This window comes from Anabrus simplex, chromosome 3 (genome assembly GCF_040414725.1).
Source record: "Anabrus simplex isolate iqAnaSimp1 chromosome 3, ASM4041472v1, whole genome shotgun sequence".
Classification (NCBI taxonomy): Eukaryota; Metazoa; Arthropoda; class Insecta; order Orthoptera; family Tettigoniidae; genus Anabrus; species Anabrus simplex.
This window is the reverse complement of record NC_090267.1, coordinates 278,547,750-278,572,109: the sequence shown is the minus strand read 5'-3', so window position 1 is coordinate 278,572,109 and position 24,360 is coordinate 278,547,750. Positions and strand designations below refer to the sequence as shown.

Here is a 24,360-nt window from a genome sequence, read left to right as displayed (position 1 = left end):
GAACAGTTTCCCGGCCGCGTGATCTCATTACGAGGGGATGTTTCATGGCCCCCTCGATCCCCCGATTTAAGGCCATGTGATTATTTTCTTTGGGGTTATCTCAAATCTGAGGTTTATAAAGTTCAACCAAGGACCGTGGAAGCCCTTAAGGAAGCAATTGCTGATGTCATCGCTGGAATAACGCCAGATATGCTGCACAGAGTTTTTGAAAACTTTATTGAACGGCTGAATATGTGCGTCACTCGTCAAGGTCGTCACCTGGACGATATCATTTTTAGAACCAAATGAAAAAAAAATGGCATTGTATGTAGATTTCAGAAATAAAAAGCTTTTGTAATAATCTTGTATGGTTTTTATACAGTTAACCCATCAAATCAGGGAGCCCACTCTGCCCCACCCTGTACATCTGAGGAAAGTGCTGAACTGACTGAAGATTCAGAGACTGACTTGCCAACTGGAGAAGTGCCACTTCGCCCAGTCCCGCGCAGAATATCTTGGCCATGTCCTAACCTCTGAAGGCTTAGAAAGGCAACCAGAGAAGAATTGAGCTATCAAAGAAGCTGAATGCCTGCAGACCTTGCGACAAGTACGTGTGGATGGTATAGCAGCTTCGTGCCACACTTTGAAGAAAATGATCTACTCCATAACAACCACCTGTTCTGATGGATCAGCAAGGAAGAGGCAGCATTCCAAGGCATTAAGGCTGCGTTATGCAATGCTCCTGGTCTAGCCCATCCCGACCCTCAACGGAGGATGTGCCTGCAGATGGATGCCAGCGACTCCGGCTTAGGAGCAGTGTTATTCCAGCAGAGGAGTGACGGCGGAAGGGACATCATCGAGTATGCCAGCAGGAAGCTATCTCCTACCGAACAAGGCTACTGCACTGCCGAGAAGGAAAGCCTTAGCCATGGTGTGGGCCATGGGCAAATTCAGAGGCTACATGGAGGGAAGTTCCAGCTCTACACCGATAACGCCGCTCTCAAATGGTTAAACTCGGTCTCTGGCTCTAAATCTAAATTGATGCGATGGGCTCTGTTAATCGCAGAATTTGATTTCGATGTGGTGTGTCACGTCCAAGGACCGACGAACATAGGAGCAAACAGCTTATCTAGGCACCCGGCGATGGAACCTGAAGCTAGGAGCACCATTGTCGAGAGCGAGTTCCCACGAAAACACCAGAGTGAGCCTAAGGAACCTGTCCTTATGACCATCAAGAAGGAAATTGATCTGGGAGTGATCAAACAGTGGCAGGAACAAGACAAGCCCTGTAGGACCATGACACAGTGGATTAGGAGACAGAACATCTATAGTCAACTCTTCCTGAGGGAATTCAAGATGTGCTACAAGAACTTCCGGGTTGACAGAGGACTAAATGTACAGGTCGACCTCTCCGACATGCCTGCAGTAGTAGTGATCCCCAGACAGCACACGATGGACATCCTCGAGAAGTTCCATGGCAGTACTGAAGCCGGACTTCCAGGAGGCAAAGAGACACATCAGTCTATCCCACGAAGATTCTTCTGGGTCAACATGCGGAAAGACATCCTGGACCACGTGAAGGGGTGCTACAGGCAGATTCCAGCCAACGAGGAAGACGGCCACAATGCCCGTGGGAGGTCATAGCCATGGACTATGATGGGTCCTTACCCTAGAACACCACGGGGTAAAAAAGGACTCCTAGTAATCACCGACTTCTTCACAAGATGGATTGAGGTCTTTCTGATACCTGAAGCCACAACGGGACGCATCACCAGCCGGCTGCAAGACAAGGTATTCAGCCGCTACGGTTATCCATAGTGCATTCTGTCAGACAACGAGACTCAGTTCACATCGAGGAAATGGCAGCAAATGATGACAGAATGGGGTGTGGAGCACTGAACCACCCCTGTCTAAAACACAAGGGCCAAGCCAACAGAATGACGAAACCAGGAGCTGAAAAGGATACTACCGCTCCATCTGATAGACAAATAACATCGACTGTGAGACCGTCAGATACCGGTCACTCTTTGCCCTGCGACGATGCATCAACCGTGTCACCGGTCATTCCCCGGCGGAGCTGTTACTTGGTTGACAGCTATACGGCACCGGGGATTGGGAGATTCGTCTACCACCCACTTCTGGTTAAGATGATGCAGCTGTTTCCCTGGTAGAGTGGCAGAGCAGCAGAAACAGAACATCAAGGAGAAGCAAGCTTTGGCCGAGAAGAGTTCCCTTACCCAGGCCAAGGCTCAAGACGTCGAAGAGACCCACATCATCTTACCAGGCCAACAAGTACTGCGACATAACCACCAATTCAATAATAAGATTGGAGGGTTTGACACAGGTCTTGCATCTAAGTGGGTTGGTCCCATCGAGGTGGATAAACAGCTGGGCCATGGGGTTTACTTACTAAAGACCAACCCTCCTGTCAAGGTCCACGCATCAGAGTTGCGGCAAGTCACCCAACCGCTGCTCATACAGAGTAAGCCTGGAGGAGAGGCTATTAATGGCACAGCACCATCTGGTCATCGTGATGAGAATAGACTAGCATCAGGGAATAGGCTGGCAGCGAGGCAACCCCGAACCCCGACACCACACAAGCTAGTCAAGAGGACAGCGACATTGAGGAAGAAAGAAGATACAATCTACGACCAAAGCAAAGTTGATGAGTGTGACAGAGTGTGGAAATTGTTTCAAGTTATAGGGGGGATATTGACGCAAGTGTGATAAACGGATATAACTTGAAAACAATATTCTCTGACCCATGGGTAAATAATGCAAGTATCGAGCTCGAATTATCATTATTATTATATTATTATTACATCATGTGTACATACGATACAATCTCGTTGTTTGTGAGGTTATGTCATGAAACGTGCTGTACATAAATATTTAAATGAGTTCAGTTAATGTAAAAACCTGTAAATTAAGATTATATAATTTATTATTACCTGTATATGGTGTCTAATCCGCTACAGAATTGTGAAACAAAACACACTGTAACATCCAGAATGGCTCTAGATCAGACGAGATGATGGTAGAATATTCTGTACATTATAACCATGTTGTGGTAATGTATATAAAGAGGTGGTTTTGATGGGAGAGAAGAGTTATTGTTTAGGAGTTTCACTGGTGAACACGCGTCGTGGTTAAGCTGACACGCCAATGTAGGTAGTCTGTAATCATCTGTTTCAACTGTGTTTCAAGGTTGTAATCTCTATGTGCTGCGATAAGCAATTGTTAAAATGGCGGCTTGTTGATGTCTCAGAGTGAAGTGTTTTATCTGTGATACAGTGATTAAGGTTATGAGTGTTTAATTTGTAAATAATTGTAAATAATTGTAAATTGGAAATATGTGTATGCAAGTTGACAGCATTTTGTGGGCGCCATTGTGGATACATCAAATTATTCACCTATTTGTGCGATGTCAGCAGAGCTGCAGCAGGCACACGCTACAGGGGCGGGCATTTTTTAACTAAAAAACACAGATATACCGCATGACTGATGCGTATTTTCATTGCATGGGTCATACGGACAAAACTATTCACAAATTGTGTGATGTCATCAGAGCTGCAGTAAAGCTTGTATCCGCTTCAATGCAGAACTGTCATTCTCCAACGAATTACATTGGGGGGTCTTGTATGCGAGATTTATTTTTTTCATGCCAGGGAGGGTCTAATCCACGAGGGGGTCTAATACAAGAGTAAATACGGTATTTCATGGAGTTGTCACTTGTTGTGAAGAGGTGGCTTCAGGAAAACTCTTAATCTGAAAGCTGGATGATGCACAGGAAAGCAGTTCTTAGAATGAAGACCAGATGGCAGTTGCAAGCAATGAATGCTGTTGCTGCTGTCATATTTGTTCACACTACACAGATATAATTGGAACCGTGACTCTAATGTGCCGTGAATTGGATCACTGTATCGATTCAGTAACGTGAACGGAATCAAATTAATCTATTCAGTTAAATGAATCTAATATCCCACCACTACTTCATACTGCTCAATGCCCATTCTTTGTAAATAGTACAAACAGGGACGAAACTACTTTTAGCAGATTTTTATCTGGTGCTCACCCACCAGATCCTGGAAAAATTCCACCAACCTGCTTCAAAGTCAAGGAAGGAAGTCATTTTGTATCAAAACATAATCCCATCATCGTGCCTGGTCTCGGCACGCAGTCAAACTACTACAAGAGAGAGGGAAAGGAACCAATATTCACGAGTGGTGAATGTAGTGTTGGACATCATGTTGTGTCCTGCTTCAATCATGAGCTCAAGCACATCTAGAGTGTTATCAGAGACCATTCCATGTGTGCTGATCATTTTTTAGTGTATTTTTAGACAATTTTGTACAGTATTATTAAAAATTTCAGCTTTAAAGTGTTTCTTCCTTTAAAAATCCTGGCCCAGAGGCATTGCCTGGTCATCGAAGCATGGCAGTGAAAACAATGAAGGCTGTGAGTCCAGGGGTTCGGTTGAAATCTATGATGCTGGTAAGAGGCAACAATAATATTGGTGTGTGGCCTCCGAAGAGGCCTGGTGCAGGTCATTCGAGTTGATGCTGTATAGGCGACCTGCGCGTCTATGAGAATGCAAGTTGCTTTACATCGCACCGACACAGATAGGTCTTACAGCGACGATGGACAGGAAAGGGCTAGGAGTGGGAAGGAAGCGGCCGTCGCCTTAATTAAGGTTCAGCCCCAGAATTTGCCTGGTGTGAAAATGGGAAACCACGAAAAACCATCTTCAGGGCTGCCGACAGTGGGATTCGAACCCACTATCTCCCGAATACTGGATATGGCCGCAATTAAGCGACTGCAGCTATCGAGCTCGATTCTATGAGAATGAAGCCCTACCTGAGATGAATTCTAATGATGAAGACGGCACACACACCCAAGCCCCAAGCCATAGGAATTAACCAATGACGGTTAAAATCCCCAACCCGGCTGGGAATCAAACCTGGACCCTCTGGACCAAAGGCCAGCACGCTAACCATTTATCCATGGAGAGAGGTAAAAATGTGTGTGGGCTAACAGCGAGCAAAATAATACTGTCAGCAAATTGTTGAGGCTCATGATAATGAAGCTCCTAAGAAGAAGCTGGATAACAATGAAGAAAACTCTCAGAATGATCTGTAAATGGAAACAATGAGATCTCTTGCAGGCTTATATAAAGAACAGAACTGGGGAATGATTGTCAGTCTTACACTCATGAGTTTCGAGAAGGTCCTGACAAATCATCTGAGTCTGTGTGTCAGCAAGTACTGCAGTGAACCAACTTGGTCTTGATTATGTGGTATTCAGTCAGCTATGAAATGAACTGTACTTGAGAAGCCGTATTGGAGAGCAGGAGTTCAACATGCCATACAGTTGTGTGTTCAATCATATCCATGAGTAAAAATCTGTATCAAGTAGAAAACTCAAACTCAAGTGAACTTGTAAATAACTGTAAATACTAGCTTAATAAATTTGGTGGAAAGTAAAACACAATACCTCTCCTAAATAGTGATTTCAGTTTTAAGAACCCTAGTAACCTGCTGCATTACAATTGTACCTTTGTTAGCATCCATTCCACCCACAGCAAACATGAATCCAACAGTAGCCTTCCGAGGTCGTGTGCGAGCCGACTGCAGCATAGGACGGCGTTCGGGGAGTAAATGATACTTCAGAGCTTCCATGATCAATTCCTGGCACAGTCTTTCTTCTCTAAACAATGGATTTGTTTCAATATGATCTGCAATGAACTGAAAACATAAGATACTCTAGATGAATATTGACTGCTTTTCAAATTTTAAATAAATGAATAAATGTGCATGTAACTTTTAAGCTTTCAGTCTGTTGAAAACACTCATTATAACACATATAACACTATAATATACCTGTAAAAAATTACACACTATTAAACAAAGACTGCCATGTTTCTTTCTACAAGGACATCTTCAGACTATCAAATCACTTTAAATCATGCATATCTCGCACATTAGACCCTTTTTTCCCCACTTTTTAGAGGCAAAAAATTAAAGGGGGTCCAATATGCGATAACCTCAAATTTTGTGCAGTGAATACATGACTTCTAGGCTATGAAAAGCTATAAATTGTACATGTAAACATTCTACATTATTCTTTAACACACTTATGAATGTATTTGAATTATACTGGCTATTTTCATTGGAAGGCAGTATTTCTAAATGAAAAAAAAAAATGGTGAACACTACTTGTACGCCTACATATGAAGTAAATGTAGTCAGTTTTAGTTACTCATATCACATCATTCGTTTCATCTCATTAATTGCTCTGATGAGGTTGATGTCAGGAAGGGCATACGGTCATAAAAACTCACTATGAAGATTAGTCTCACTTCATACTCAACCCCGTACAGAAAAGGGATAAGGGTATCGTATTATCATATTATGTAATATTGATACAAAACAACTTAATGGCCAGTCATTTGTCCCTGTCAGTTGAGCAGCCGGCCTACCACACAGTAAACCTCAGTAAACCTGATAACTGCTTTCATTTGAATTCTCATCTTGGGCCGTCAACTTTCCTGCTACCGGCGTGTCATCATTCCAAATGATGTCATCTTCATTGCCATCTCGTCAGCCATGCAGTGCAATCGAGAGCATTCGAGGTCCCATCTTTTTGAAACTTTCATGAATAGCTTCGTTCGCGACTACAGAATCCAATCTATTCCCAAATGGTTTCTGGAGATGGTCTCTAATATTCCCAGTTGGTGTACGTGTAGCATAAGCCACTCCTTCCAAATAAAGCCGTGCTGTAGAAAGCGTGCCAAACCACCAGCTGATAACTAGGGTATGTTACGAGTTGTACTTCCAAATGTAATACATAGTGACTGGAAACTTCTTTTGGATAACTGTGCCTGTTGAAAGCCAGACCCTTATTTTGAAGTATATTTCATGCTTATTCTCTACATTTATCACATCAGGATTTACCTAAACAGCCGCAAATGAGATAAGAGAGACCACATTGTTTAGGTTACATATGCTATCAAGTGCCCAGATAGTGTCAGAAGAATAAAAATAAATAACAGAAAATTTTGCCGCATTTATGGATATCTACAGGTGTGGCAGTAATGCGTTTATTATCATAAAGTTTAATTTTGTACGTTCGTTGTCTCCATTTTTTAATTGTTTTGTTTGGCATTTCCAAAAATAAAAAAGTGGGGACGTAACATAAACATTATTATTTGTTACGTACGCTGGCGAGTAAAATAATCATTATGACTGGATTGTTTTTATCACGGTCAAACTTACTTGTCTCCCAAAAATACCTATATTGGTCCAATTTATGAGATATTAAATGATCACTTTGTTAATGATCTCATCTGCTGTATTAATAGCAACCATCGTGAATATTTCTGAATTGAAGTAAACTCATTTCCTCATCCTGAGGTGGTGCAGCTCTTTTTTAGACAAGCTTCCAATGGAGGGGAGTTGCATGTACCATTTTTACCGCATATCAACCTTCCTGCCATTTATACATCTCTGGCAGTACGGTACCGGGAATCAAACTCAGGCTCCAGAGAATGACAGCTAACTGTGCTAACCATTATGCTGGCGGACATTCTTAACTACAAAACACAGACAATTAGCATGACTGGTGCATGCTTGCAATGTGCGGGTCAGACAAGAAACTATTCACCTATTTGTGTGACATCATCAGAGCTGCAGTAGACCTTCGCTACGGAGGTGGACATTTCTTAACTACGAAACACACATGTACTGCATAACTTTGACGAATTTTCATTGCTTGGGTTGACAGATGAACTACGCGTACTCACAAATTTGTGTGATGTCATCAGAGTTGCAGTAAGGTGGTATTGTTGTTCTTCTCTGACTAATTACATTGGGGGTCTTGTATGCAAGATTTATTTTTTCATTTTCATCTTGAAAAGCCAGAGGGGGTCTAATACACAAGTAAATACGATATATTTATAATATTGTTTACGTTGCATAAACTTGTCAATGATTGAGAGTTGCTGATATTATGAACAAGTAATAACACATAGATGAATAGATATATTTATCACCAATAGGTTATTTGCCCAATTATTGATGATTCAATAAAACAATATACACAACAAACACACCTAAAATAACAATAATTTCCTAAAATAATAACCAAATTTAAACTAAACCTAGAAACATTTATATATAGATATTTACAACAGCTAACTAGTAGTATTCAACCGTCATCTTATAGAAAGTACGATCATTATTTGTTACTATGTGCTCATAATATCACCAACTCTCAATCATCGACAAGATTATGCAACATAAACAGTAGTGTACATATATACGCATGATTTAAAGTGATTTGATAGGATCTGACAATGTTCTTGTAGAACGAAACATGTCCTACTTTGCTTAATAGTGAGTACTGTTTTGCAGGTATCTTATAGCATTATAATTAGTGTTTTTGACAAACTGAAAAGCTTTAAAGTTACATTAACTAAGTCAACACTGAAAAATATGACTTCCTTCTTAACAAAATAAATGGGCATGCACATTACAATACCAAAATTCCATATTACCAGCATAAAAAGCAAAGTGAAAATTGAAAGGAAATAATAGAAGGGAAAAGTGACTAGCTATGGTAAGGATAGTAGTAACTAGGGCTACCACATGACCACCCTACAAAAAATATGGTGTCGAAGTGGATGTTGTGCCTTATCAAGAAGAAAGGATTCTTTTAAAAATAGAATGTTTTTAATGATAATGATGACCATATTTTAATCCTTAAGGGTTGATTTTACAATAATTCTCTACATAAAACAATAGTTCTATTCCTGAGCCATGAACACTTTTCAAAAATATGCAACAAATAGATACTCTCACATTACTTAAGATATCACTGCCTCAAACAATGAATATCCAGTGTTTAACCAAACTAGTGTATAACCTAAAACCGACAGACAAATAGTGAGATAGAAGCATAGCACAGTGCAGTCGACTCTGAAAATTAATAGAGCTACAAAAACTAGATCATGTGATTGTTATGTAGAAATTAGAGGGACAAACAGTGCTGCAACTACTAATATAAAGGGCAAGTTACTATTTTGCATTTTTTTAAAGTCTAAAAGATGCACTGTCCGTATCATCAAAATTCTTCTAGAACACATCTTTTGATGTCTGGGAAAAGGAGGACATCTGGTAAACCTAATACCGGCACATACAATATGGAGTAGGATGACATAAATATATTCAACATTAAGTCTTCATCAGCAAGAACAGAAAAGATCTGTGAAGAATCCACTCTTGTATGGATTATTACTTATACTTAGAGCTGGGAGGGGAGTGAGTAATTAGGTTGTAGCTGTAGAGTACACCACCGATCCCATCCGCTTACAACTGCAAGTACTTGCAGAGGACCAGAGTACAGTGTAGCGCATAACACATGTTTAACAAGGGGAGGCCACAACGTTCAGATCACGGATTATCTTCAAACTTTGTACACTTTTATTAGTCCATTAGGACAACATTATGTGCAAGTAGTAAGGTGAATACTTAGGCGTTCTCGAGAAAATAGCAAGAGAAGTTTTTGCGATCATGAGCACGAGATGGCGGCAGTCTAGTTGTTAGCGTTCAAGTTCCGTAATCGCCAGATCGTTTTCTTTTTCAACACTAGTCATATTTTTTCATATATCTTTCTTAATCTGTTTACTTTTCCGTGGTTTCCCATTTTCACACCAGGTAAATGCTGGGGCTGTACCTTAATTAAGGCCACGGCCGCTTCCTTCCAACTCCTAGGCCTTTCCCATCCCATCGTCGCCATAAGACCTATCTGTGTCGGTGCGACGTAAAGCCCCTAGCAAAAAAAAAAAAAAAAAAAATCTGTTTACTCTCCAGGGTCCATTTATTCCTCGGACTCAGTGAGGGAACCCACCTCTACTGCCACAAGGGCAGCGTCCTGGAGCGTGAGACTTCGGGTTGGAGTGATACAACTGGGGAGGAGAACCAGCACCTTGCCCAGGCAGCCTCTCCTGCTATGCTGAACAGGGGCCTTGTGGGAGGATGGAAAGAATGGAAGGGTTAGACAAGGAAGGTTGAAGGAAGCAGCCGTGGCCTTAAGTACCATCCCACCATTTGCCTGGAGGAGAAGTGGGAAACTATGGAAAACCACTTCGAGGATGGCAGACGTGGGAATCGAACCCTCCCTCTACTCAGTTGATCTCCAGAGGCTGAGTGAACCCCGTTCGAGCCCTTGTACCACTTTTCAAATTTCATGGCAGAGCCGGTAATCGAACCCGGGCCTCAGCAGCTAATCATGCTAACCACTACACCACAGAGGCGGACTCTTTCATATATTATTATACCATATATATATATCTTAGGTCAAAGCGTCCAGGTGTATTTCCCTGTACCTTACCTGATTTCACTGTCAGGTATGAGGGATTTTGCAAATCATGACAGGCATACATTTTCAGGAAAACGTTATGATTTTGGTTGTTTACTTGTTGATAATTTGTAATATATTTTTTGCCTTCTTTCTTTCTTTCTTAATGTGTTAACCCTCCAGGGTTGGTTTTTCCTCTCGGACTCAACGAGGAATCCCACCCCTAACGCCCCAAGGACGGGGTCCTGGAGCGTGAGACTTTGGGTCGGTGGATACAACTGGAAGGAGGACCAGTACCTCACCCAGGTGGTCTCACCTGCTATGCTGAACAGGGGTCTTGTGGGGGGATGGAAAAATTGGAAGGGATGGACAAAGAATAGGGAAGGAAGCGGTCATGGCCTTAAGTTGGGTACCATCCCGGCATTTGCCTGGAGGAGAAGTGGGAAACCACTGAAAACCACTTCCAGGATGGCTGAGGTGGGAATCGAACCCACCTCTACTCAGTTGACCTCCTAAGGCTGAGTGGACCTCGTTCCAGTCCTTGTACCACTTTTCTAATTTCATCGCAGAGCTGGGAATCAAACCTGGGCCTCGAAGGGGTGGCAGCTAATCACGCTAACCACTACACCACAGAGGCGGACATATATCTATATATATATAATGTAAGAGCTTTGTCTGTACATTGGTCAGAATTTAAAAAGGATGGTATTTATGCATCAGTCATGTCTACAGTAACAAGGAAATGCACTTTTTACTTTTCCGTAATTTCTGTCTGTCTGTATGGAGCACGCGCATCACAAGAAAACGGCTGAAGAGAATTTCATGAAAATTGGTTTACGAAGTCGGATAATAAATCGCTATAATCTAGGCCATAAATAATTTTATTCACGCTGACTGAAATGGTAGTTTAGGGGGAGGCCTAAAATTTAATTCTTATATATTTATGTTATTAATGGTCATATCTTAACGAAAATTGGTAGGTGAAGTCAGGGAATAAGTCGCTGCAATCTAGGCCATAAGTAATTGTATTCATGCTGAGAAAAATTATAGTTTAGGGGAAGGCATAAAATGGAATTCTCAAATATTTATGTTATTAGTGGTCCTATCTTAATGAAAATCGGTATGCAAAGTTGGGAAATAAGTTGCTAAAATCTAAGCCATAAATAATTTTATTCACGTTGAGTGAAATGGTAGTTTAGGGGAAGGCCTAAAATTTAATTCCCAAATAAGTATATTATTAGTGGTCGTATCGATAAATACTACATAACTAAAGTTATACACTGTTAAATTTCTGATCATTTATGCACATACATTGTTACCGTACCGACTATGATCACAGAGATATTCATGAATTTGGATTTTTGTTATAAGTCCATATAAGCGCCGAGTCACGAGAAAATGGATAAACAGGATTTACTGAAAACCGGTATGTAAAGTTGGAGAATAAGGAACTACAGTGAACGCTATAAACAATTTTATAAGACACCCTGCTATCACAGAGTCGAAAGAAAACTAAATGTGAAGGCCTACAATATCGAAAGCTCATAAATTTTATCAACAGTAACATTACATTGACCATTGTTTGTTGTGATGTGCTTTGTGTCTTCTGTTGCCACTCATCTCCAATAGATAGGATTACTGCTGCATACCGAGAATTTTTAAAAATTTTCCTTATGTTGCACTGAGACAGATAGGTCTTATGGCGACGACGGGATAGGAAAAGGCTAGAAGTGTGAAGGAAGCGGTCTTGGCCTTAATTAAGGTACAGCCCCAGCATTTGCCTGGTGTGAAACTACGGAATACCATCCTCAGGGCTGCCAATAGTGGGGTTCGAATCCACTATCTCCCAGATGCAAGCTCACAGCTGTGTGCCCCTAACTTCACGGCCAACTCGCCCGGTTGTACCGATTGTAACAGCCTGCCTGAATATTGGCGGGAAGTAGCTGGGGAGTTAGATAGCTTTCTTCTTTAGCATGCCATTCCTCTGGTTCATACATTTTCTGATACCACTGGTACATAACACACTGGTTCATCATAGCATTCGAGCTATTCAATCCCTACTCTGAGGCACTGATTGGAATGAGCAGTGTGCATATTTAACAGAATAATGGAAGAGGAGTGTTCACGGCTGTTCAATGGTCATTCCAGCTCTGGAACTTGGGACTGTTAGATCGGCACCGTAGTACTATTTGTTAAAAGTGGGAAAATGTGCGGTTTTTCATTTGATTGAGTATTTTATATGATCACATTGCTTTTAATCGTTATTTTCCTATTGACGTTTTTGTAATGACCTATGTTGACTTCAGTTAGGAAAGCCACAAAGCCAGTCTTTCTGAGAAACCCGTAGCGAAGCACGGGTACATCAGCTAGTTTTTTATACTGATAAAAATTAGTAAACAGGCAAATAACATTGGAAATTCAATAAAAGTTCATGCAAATACATGTATTCTTTTCATTATATTACCTTTGAATTGTGATATATATGAAAGAATATGACCAGTGTAAAAAAAAAAAAAAAAAAAAAATGAGCAGGACTCGATTTAGCGATCCAGCGATTATGGAACTTTAACGCTAACCACTCGACCACTGCCATCTGCCATCTCATGCTTATGATCGAAACGCACGGTACATATTCAATACGAAGATTTCTCTTGTGATTTTCTTGAGAATGCCTAAGTAGTACGCTTTACTACTTGCACATTATGTTGTTCTAATGAACTACTAAATGTGTACAAAATCTGGAGATTTTCCATGTTCCGAATGTTGTGGCCTCCCCTTGTAATAGTACTGGACCTGTATTCAATCTGTGTTTATCAAATTTGAGTCTGATTTCCTCTGCTTGTTGTGTTTTGTAGATAATGAAAAGTATGTTAGATAATAATTGTGGTATTGGTTTAATATTTAATTCCATTGTTAGATGGTCTTCATGTGTTTAGAATATTTACATACATACATACATACATACATACATACATACATACATACATTATCATTATAGACTGTTATGCCTTTCAGCATTCAGTCTGCAAGCCTCTGTGAATTTTTCTAAACGTCGTCACAATCCTCGATTTGCAACTAGTGTTGTGGCCTTATTTAGTTCTATACCTCTTATCTTTAAATCGTTAGAAACCGAATCCAACCATCGTCGTCTTGGTCTACCTCTACTTCTCTTACCCTCCATAACAGAGTCCATTATTCTCCTAGGTGACCTATCCTCCTCCATTCGCCTCACATGACCCCACCACCGAAGCCAGTTTATGCATACAGCTTCATCCATCGTTAAAGTAATTTTAATAAATTTTTACAGAAATTTGTACCAGAAATGCCACAAAAGCTTGGCAGTTCTTTAAAATTACTGATGATCAAAATTAGCAAAATGCAAATTTTGCAGCCGCATTCACACGACGGGTGACATAACAAATTCTTGGGATAATATCAAGAGGCATCACAGGGATGAAATGAGCAGATCGGCTTCTCTAGCAGGAAACAACATTGCTGAATTCAGCAAAACAGTTATGTTGTGAGAAAAGGGCATTGGATAGATGGGTGAAATACCTTTATGCTGTCGTACCAATAACGTGTTTAAACATGTCGGTACAGTACATTCACTCGGTAGTTTACGCAGTACAACCAGGTGATGACGTCACAACAATTGGTCCGCTCCGCACCGCTCCGTCCCTGGCACAACTTACACTGATAAGACTTTGTCATTGCATTATGGCCACAGACACAAAAAAAATTCTCAACAACCTATTGTTAAAAGGCTGTAGACAGTTAAAGAAGAATTCAACATACAGTACATCACAGGATTGACTGCAAGATGTTCCTGTCCATTTGAGAAGCTCAATTACATTTAAGAAAAGCAATGAGATTCACTCTAATTTTGTATTATTCTTAAGATATTCACAAAAATATGGGATTTTAAAATTTTGCTAGCCTCGCTGCTGAGACTTCCGAGTTTTGTGGTGAACTTAGTAATCCTATCTTAACATGTTTGAATACGCACCGATGGTGATAGAAGAGGCAGCTTCACTAGGCTCAGCAAAGTACTAATATCCTTCTTTCTCCCAGGAAGATCGTGATTTACCCACGCCATTAACGCCTAAAATAAGGAAATTAACATCATATTAGAATATTTAAGGACATATATAGTACTTTTATAGTATTATATCATAAGAAAGTACTCACTTGGAAGATCAGTTCTTCAGAAGGCACATTAAGGTCATCAGAAGCAAGAAGTTTAGCAACTTCCTCAGCTGGGAGCATTAAGAATTCTTGATTGTGAATAACATCCATGAAATGCTCCTGTAACAAAAGCAAACAATATTTATAAAGAAACTGTACATTTCTAAAACCAAGTGACAGAGAGGGCTTTTGTTTCAATCAATTTGCAGAAACATAATCTGTTTTATCTAGACCAAGGTTTGATGAGCATTTTCCTTAGTCACAGACAATTTTCTAATCCACAAGTACTTGTATCTTTATAACTACAAAATTTAGAATTTTAGCACTTGGCTCATTATTTTACTTACATGTCTTACATTTTTGAAAGGCTGTTTCAGGAGCAATTAATCCACAGAACGTTAAATAAATACTATATTCATCTACACATGCCATCCTTCACAAAATTAAAACTCAAAAGTCTGGGAGGTGCAGCATTCAGGAGAATATTCATAACAGCTGGCCAAAATTACTATTCTAGATTTCTGAAAGATGGTCATTTTTAAAATTAATATTGTTTATAACAATTTCAAACAGATCTCTCCACAAGTGATCCACACTTCACTCTTATTCATCACACATTTAAACAGTCACAGTACATAATAATGTTTGTCCAATACTCCACCTTCATTGACCTCCGATCTGATTTTATACTTACATTAGTGCTTATTTAAAGAAGGAATTCCAATAACTTTCATTATACACCTGCCTAATTTGTTTGCAGGTAATTCTCTAATACTTGTGAATTTTGATTAAATAATTGCAAGACTATTGAGCAACCATTCATATTTTTTTTTTCTTTTTTTTTTTGCTAGGGGCTTTTACGTCGCACCGACACAGATAGGTCTTATGGTGACGATGGGATAGGAAAGGCCTAGGAGTTGGAAGGAAGCGGCCGTGGCCTTAATTAAGGTACAGCCCCAGCATTTGCCTGGTGTGAAAATGGGAAACCACGGAAAACCATCTTCAGGGCTGCCGATAGCGGGATTCGAACCTACTATCTCCCGGATGCAAGCTCACAGCCGCGCGCCATTCATATCTTTGAAGAGGCCAATATCATAAGCACTGAGGCTGAATCAAACATCAACTTTGATGGGCCAGCCACATCACCCAAATGCCTTATACTTGCCTCCCAAAGCAAGTGATCAATTCTCATTTAAAGGATGGACTTTGCAATCAGGGAGGATATCAAAAATGGTACAAGGATTATCCAAACAATAATATGAAGTAGTACCAAACTGTTATTGTCAACAGGGAGTATGTAGCATCTAATCAGCTGATGTGCTGTCCATGAAGACCCACAACAATTTGAACAAAAGCAAGTGAAGGCACAAGTCCATTAATAGAGAAAGTAAATATGAATGAGAAAATCAGAGAAGAAAGACTGCCAGGTTCTACAACAATGAACTTTGGTAGATTTGATGTGCCAGCACTATAGCAGAGCTTCTGGTTCTATAATTGTTCCAGCCATCTGAGAACGCATAGTTAAGAACTGTAACGGTATAATTACGAGGACTATGTGGAATTACCGCTACACCAGAAATCCGTTCGTGTGGAATTTAAAAGAAAAGGTTAAAGGAAACTATTGTTTAACCTTGCCCAACTGAACGCAACTCTGCGATAACTAATCGTTGTACATTTAAGGTTCTTATTGGTGTAAATTGTAATATAACGGTGGGCTGATCCATCACCATTGGATATTCTGTGGAGCTTTGTTGTTATGAAGTTGGTATTAGTTAGCGCGCCACTTGACTCTACTGTTTTTCCACAGCGCGCCCTGATATAAGCCGCTAGTACTGGGGTTGTTGTAAGCCAGCTTCGCTTCAGGCAACATGTCGTAGTTACGGACTCCTGTTACAATGGCCAGCAGACGGTCTGTGTGTGTGTGTGTGTGTGTGTGTTTATTCAAACCACCCTAATATGAGCTTTCGTGGTGAATTAAATTACTGTTAGTGGTGGGTGGATGATACGAGTATGTGTGTGCAGTTTTTTCTTCAAGACACAAGTTAAAGTGACCATTCCTTTCACTATTGGAGCATGCCGTAATACATGGATATAATGTCGCCACGGTTGTAAGCTGTGAAGTTTTTTTTATATTGTAAAACAGCCTCATCACCTTGGTAAGTCCAACTTTATATGTTATAAAAACTGTCTCAGTGAGATTCATCAAGCTGACTGGTGAACGAAATTCAAAATGTCGGCTCGGCATGTAATATTATTTATGTTTTTTTGGACTGAAGATACCATTCGCCTTCCGACCATATTAAGTTTCAGTGAACATTTTGTGGTTGAAATTATTTAATTCCGCAAGTTTTAACCATGCCCAAGCTGTTATGTTATTTTTGGGCGAGTTAATAATTTCCATACTTCTAAGTCACGAGAACCATGTGGTTTTAAAATGACCTGCTCTTTTAACAGGAACTGTGACAAGTATTTACAATCTATGTAGTCTGGTTGTATATTTAGCCTACTAAAGGTGTCTGAATATTTAAAATTAATGTAACGTTTGCTGATTTTAAACCCAAGTGAATACTGGAGCGTGCTTTGGGTTGAATTTAATTTAATTCCATTTTCTTTTTTAAAATTTATTTTTCTCCTTAATTATTATTTATTATTATTATTATTATTATTATTATTTCCTTTCTTTAAATTTTGATTAATAGTTACTGTTCTATGGCTGCCCACCATTTTATTGCATTATTGTGGCATGCTTCCGTCTTTTGTATTTTTGATAATGGTTTGATTAGTTTGCATTATCGCGGCGTAGTCAGTGTTGTAACAATACTTGAGATGTGCTGACGTTTGTTGTTATGTGGTGTACTTATGCCATCGGTGTGATGAACTGGGTCATGAGATGAGTTTTAATTGCTTCAATATTATTGTGTTACCTTATTATTGATTTCTTTCAATCATTTATTTGTTCTCTTTTGACGTGTGCTCTTTCTTAATTTTATTTTAGCCAACCTTTGGTTACTTGAGGACACTGTCGGTCTGTCTGGGGATGCAGTTAGATGTTTTCATTTGAAACGCTTCCATGTTCACTGAGGGATCTCAAACATGTAATAATTTATTGTATTAATGCCTGTTGGCTTTTAATTGTTCAATAACTATTTAGTGAATTGTTTGGGTAATTTGATAGGGGCGCGCATGTACCCAGATAGATATAAATGACCATGCTTGGTAGTAATTTTGAAAATGAGCCTTGTCATTAGTTTTTCCTTTTTTTTAACTAATTGTTTTTCTTGTATTAAATTTTGGTCTTTAAGTGTGACGGTGAGTGTTATTATAGTTAATTGCTCTACCCTTCACTCCTTTCACCCTCTGTTATGGTCGTTGGCCTATTGGCCTTAGCCAGATTCCATCGCTTCCCTATTCTGTGTTGTGTTTTATCGAGGCCCTTCCTTCCGTAGTTGGCATGAATCCGCACTGAGAGGCGCCTCTTATCTCTTTAGTGGTTGTGCTGATAGTCGAAGACTTGGGCTGCAGTATTGTGACTTCTGTCGTTTGATTGCCCCCTTCTTCGACTGTTAGTATGCCACACAACGATATACCAGAAGACAAACTAATATTCATTAATGACTGAATGCCTATGATCATGATTTTGACTCCTTAAGAGTCCTTAAAAATTTTAATGTACAGGATCTACCTACTAATGTTTTAAAATATGACCAATTAGCTGATGTACCCATACTTAGCTACAGAATTCTACGTTAGGTAGAGTACATGGTGTGAGTAAGATTTTATTAAAGTGCATAGCTCTGAATGTTACATCAGAAGCACAACAGGGAAGTCACCATACGTCTTTTCTCATGTGGAGACTGGGTTAGGAAGTTTCATTCACTCTCCACTTACCTTTTTACATCCTCAGAAAGACCGCCTTAGTGGTTATCCCAACTGAAATCAACACAGGTTATTACAATGATGTCAGTAGGACTGTTGGGATTAAAAGCAATGCTATCATATGAAATACTCTATCAAATGAAAAACCACACAGTTTCTCACTTTTAACGAACAGTACTGTGCTGCCGATTTAACAGTCCAGGAATGACCAGGTCGCAGACGGTAATGAACACCTCTCTGCCATTATTTCTTTAAGTGTGCACACTGCTCATTCTGATCACCGCCTCAGAGTACGGATTAAATAGCTGGAATACTATGATGAACCAGTGTGTTACATATCAACAGTATTAGAAAATGTATGAACCAGAGGAATGGTATGCTGAAGAAGAAAGTTATCTAACTCCCCAGCTATTTCCCGCCAATATTCAGGCAGGCTGTTATACTCAGTACGCAGCAGTAATCCCATCTATCGGAGATGAGTGTCAGCAGAAGAGACAGAGAACAATACAACAATGATCAATGAGCTTTCTATATTGTAGGCCTTCACATTTAGTTTCCTTCTGACTCTGAAATACCACTCGGTACGGTAAAACTGAATAAACCAAAAATGACTGGAAGTTGTATTCTCTATAACTTTGATATGTAGGCCTAGTACTTTTCAATAGGACCAATAAAATAGGCTTTTAAAAATTACACTTTAGGTGGCTCAAATGGTAGCCACATCCCGCACGCACAGAATCTTTTTTACTGTGCATAATATAACATCAATAGCTAAAAACTGAGACCTGAATCGCGACTGGGAAAGGCCACAAGCTACAAGCCTTGAGCTGGAGATGAGCCTCTTGACAGAAAAAGTACCAAGAGACTAATTTTCAAAACAAAGTACCAAGAAATTCAACAAATAACAAGGAAACATTTATTGAATTAATACATTTTTTTTTTAAATGGAGAAAGTAAATTAATTTGAAAATAAGGAAAGATAATCAACATGAAAATTATACATATGTAATTCCCCTTTTACAGAGATGTAGCAACAGTGTCGCCATGATGGGATACCATCATTCAGAATCAAATTATATTACAATCAGTTGAACCGCTTATAATGCGATTACATTCAGATTATCCCCACACAAACACGACGCAATCCACACAGTTCATTAAAAGGACGTCTAATTTTCCAACAGTTATTAATTTCACCTACTCAACTTATCTCCACCCCTGTATATCGCACCCCTCTTCTTTATTTTTTCTTTTTCTCTCTCTTTTTTTTAACAACAATCTGTCACCCCAAAAGAAAAACTATACTCCTATGCATCAAAGAGCAGACTAAAGAAAATAATTATTCATAGAACCCCCGGAGTAGATTTAAAAGGAGCACGAACATGAACTACAAAAAATTAATGGAAGAGGTCAAAAGCATGCGCAGTGCATACATGAAAGAAAGATACACGTCGGCCGGAAACGATACAAGAAGCTAAGATAGGTGCAAAGGCTGAAAGGAAAATGCACCAACAATAAGGAGAAATAAAATTAAAAACAAGAACAAAACAAAATTCAAACAAAAAGATATTCCTTCTTGATACCCCAACCATTTACACTCGCATCCGTACACACATACAGTCAGGCAACCAAACAATAAGAGCGAAGAGCGGTCCTGAGTGTCTTTCAAGGATTCAAATTCTTCCATAACATGACACCAAGGTTGGTAGAAGGCGGTTCCCACAGAACCAAAGACCTTCTCCAAATTCCCCACACTCAGCACTCAATACTTCAACGATCTTTCATAATCCGCCTCCCAACACTCTTTAACAATATTAACAGGAGACAAGAACTTGATATAGCATCAAATAAAAGTGTATTCGAGAGGTGTGTAAATAGCCTCTTAAAGATAAGTTGATGTGAAGGGATTATACCGCCATCTTGACCCACAACGACTTGGCTATGAATATGGACATTCTTATGGTTTTCGATTTGGACAGTTGTTATTAGTAGGCTGTGTACCTGATCTTGTTATATTTTGTTATGTTTGTTATATTTTATTATGAAAGTTTACGTTTGTTAAATAGTCTGTTGACAGTGCTAGTGAAATTTGCTCAGTGTAGCTGAATCTTTGCTTCGTGAATAAATAAATAAATAAATAAATAAATAAATAAATAAATAAATAAATAAATAAATAAATAAATAAACATAAATTTGGCAATGGGATCAACAGGTCCCGTATACACATCAAAAACCCATCCAGATTGTGATTCGTACAGAGCGAGTGAAGCCTCGCGGTGACATAAATAGCCCATACAGTATGGATGGGAGGTAGACGCAAAAGAATACATGCATGTAGTAATTTGAGGACCACAACATTGAGAATAAACATAACCACACCAAGCACAGAGAATCACGTTTCATTCATACCGTGGGGGTAAAAGAGGGATGTCAACAACCATGATAACATAAAGAAAAAAGGGATAAACTATATCGTTACCTGAAGTAAGTAATACCAACGTGCAATGAAAGGAGGCGAATGGTAATAGAAAATCCATTTGAAATATTTAAAAACGTTTTGGTACATTAAAAACGCTGCACCCAGATGCATGGAGTTCATATTATATCTTATTAAAACCCGACACATGTTCCCCAAGTCAAGGAGATAAAAAAAATACATTCTGGTGGAAAGTTAGACCATCCGTAACAGAAAACACAAAGACTGCCATGACTATATCATTACATGTATGAGAAGCTCTGTATTAGTACTTTTATAATTCTGTTTTTTCTGAATTGATATAGATTTGATGCTGTTGTTATGAAACTTAAAAGTCATCTTTGTAATATACACTTACTGGTGTCCTGAATTTTATAGTAGTTTTTTTTGGAAAATATGAAAATTATGGTGCTGTGAAGGATTAGTGACAGTTGCTATGGTTATTATAAACAAGTCTTTTATATTCTTTGAAGATTGAAGTTTCCTCATACGGTGAATATTTTAAAATTATGATATTTTATACACTTTATATGTATTTTATCTATATCATGAAGAACTTGGCATATTAACCTATTTGTTATTGTTCTGTATATTATCTAAAATTAACTTTATGTGGAATGCATAACCTCTCCTGGCATTGAAAAGGACAGTGAAATGGACAAAGATTGGAAGAAGAAAAATACTTTTAGATGTGCTACCTGGAATGTACAAGGTATCTCACACAAAGATGACCAGCTGGACGACATTCTCGCAAAAAAAGACATTTTAATTGCAGCCATTTCAGAAACAAAAAGAAAGCTTCAGGGATCAAAAGAGACAGTAAATTATTTACAGTTTTACAGTGGGGTTGACAGAGATACTAGAGCACAGGCGGGTGTACTGCTCATGGTACACAAAAGATTAAGATCAACAATTGATAACTACACTTTTTGGAATGAAAGGATTATCCAATTAAGACTAAAACTATTCAGGGGTTATCTTACAGTTATAGGGGTATACGCTCCAGTGGAGGGCAATTCAAACGAAAGTGATGGGTTCTATAATGATCTGCAAAAGATAGTCAATAAAATTAACAAACAAGATATGCTACTATTACTGGGAGACTTTAATGCCAGAGTTGGTAGGCCTAATGAGAAAATTCAGAATCACATCGGAATCCATGGAGAAACAACCCGTAATAACAATGGAACGAAATTAATAGATTTCACTGTCTTCAATCAGTTAACGATTATGAACACAATGTTCCCACACAAGGACACCCACAAGTATACGTGGTCTGCACGAAATCAGAAATCGATTATAGATTATATAATTTGTAATGGTAAATTGGCAGATTTAGTCTTGGATACAAGAGTCTATCGAAGCCCTGAATTGGAAACTGATCACTATCTATTAGTAGCACCTATTCGTCTGAGGCCTAGATGGTATAAAAGAAACACACAAACAACACAGGAAATTAAAACTTCTTACAAGGTTAACCTATTAAGAGACCCCAGTATAAAATGGCTGTACCAGAACAGACTTAATGAACTTACACGGATGACACCAGTTAGTGACAACGTGGAAATGGAGTGGTCTAATTTGTGTTCAATTTTAAAGCAGTCTGCTTTTGAGAGTTTGGGAGTTAAGAAAAAATGGCAGAGGAAAAAGGGTTTAAGAATCTGGGATGAAGAGATTGAAAAGGTTATTTCAGACAAAAGAAATGCTTATAAAAAAATTTTGTCAACTGGCAAATTAGAAGATAAAATAGAGTATCACCACAAGAGAGCAATAGCAAAAAGGGAAGTGCGGAAAAAGCACAGAAAGAGTTGGGAAAACTTTGTTTCACAACTGGAGACTGATATAACAAGACCACAACCACAGACCTATAAAATACTCAAGAAACTAAATAATGATGTAAAAGAAGACATACGCATTAATGCAATACCTCTAACGGAGTGGCTCATTTATTTCTGGAACCTTTGGAGAGGTTCAAATATTGAGCCATTTCTTCTGCCAACATCTCTTAACAAGTCTTCGGAAACCATTACACTCAAAGAACTGGAGCTAATACTCAGAAAACTTAGAAATGGAAAAGCATCTGGAGAAGATTCAATAAATGCAGAATTATTCAAGTATTCCACTGACATCTTCAAGCAAAGATTTCTCAAATTCATCAATTTAATTTGGAATGGCAACAGACCACCAGAGAATTGGCAAAAAGCTATAGTTATTCCTCTTCATAAGAAGGGCAGTGTGAAAGATTGTGGAAATTACAGAGGGATAAGTATACTCAACTCAGGTTACAAAATTTACTCAAATATTGTCAGAGAAAAATTATTCAGATATTATGAAAATGTGATTGGAAATGAACAACATGGATTTCGAAAGGGGCGCTCATGTGCTGATGCTTACTTTACCTTGAAAATCTTAGTCGAAAAACGCAGGGAATTTAACTTGGAAACTCACATAGCATTTGTTGATTTTAAGAAAGCCTTTGACCTAGTTAACAGGAACAGACTTCTTAATATCTTAGCAGAAGATAATGTCCCACAACAGTTAATAGATAACATATACAACATGTACAGTGACAACCTTATTGCAATAAAGTTAGGTAATCATCAGACTGAATGGAAACCGATCAGCAGAGGTGTGAGACAAGGTTGTGGACTTTCTCCTTTGCTGTTCATAATCTATATGAACAACATAATACAGGAATGGAGGCATGAAAGGCATGGATCAATCCCAGTCAGCAGATATCTCACACATCTAGATGCCATACTCTTTGCTGATGATGTTGCAATGGTAGCATCATCAGAAGATGATCTTCAGTGGTCAGTATTTAATCTACAGAAAGTCTCTTCAAAATTCGACATGATCATTTCACCACAAAAGAGCAAAATAATGGCCTTTAAGGGGAAGGACCCTATCCCGAGTAAAATCTGTTTAGATAATAAAATTTTGGAAAGAGTCAACGAATTCAATTATCTGGGATACAATTTATCTTACCAAGGAGAAATTGATATCTCTGCAAAAATAACCAAATTTACCAGAACAACAGGAATCATAAATCATATCATGAAGCCATCTCTTGTCCAGAAACACACTCGCTTACGTCTTTATAACACTTTAGCCAGACCAACCCTTTGCTACGGCAGTGAGGCATGGACAATAAGAACTCAAGACATTTCCAGAATTACAGCACGTGAAATGACATTCATGCGCAGAACAGCAGGCTATACGAAATGGGATCGTATAAGAAATGAAGATGTGCTTAAGGGACTGAATGTGAAATCAGTAATCAATTACATCTATGATTACCAAGAAAACTGGAAACGTCATGTTCAAAGGATGGAATCTGGAAGACTACCAAAGGAGATCCTACGCTATCAGCCAAGAGGACAGAGATCTATAGGACGTCCAATGAAGCGATGGAAAGAAAATGCAAGACCGTAACGGGCCACATGGCCCAGTACTTGGAAGGATGATGATGATGATTATGACATAAC

The 24,360-nt window shown here is 39.0% G+C and overlaps 1 protein-coding gene across 2 annotated transcripts in view; it reads right to left on the bottom strand.

Moving 5' to 3' along the window:
- Nucleotides 1-24,360, bottom strand: part of LOC136867224 (kelch-like protein 5) — a 213,783-nt gene that overhangs the window by 59,104 nt on the left and 130,319 nt on the right. For both annotated transcript variants that reach the window (XM_067144361.2, XM_067144362.2), the window contains exons 6-8: nt 14,524-14,640; nt 14,342-14,437; nt 5,534-5,723 (exon numbers count right to left, since the gene is read on the bottom strand). In XM_067144361.2, coding sequence (XP_067000462.1) covers nt 5,534-5,723; nt 14,342-14,437; nt 14,524-14,640 — 403 coding nt within the window. The remainder of the gene's footprint in view (nt 1-5,533; nt 5,724-14,341; nt 14,438-14,523; nt 14,641-24,360) is intronic.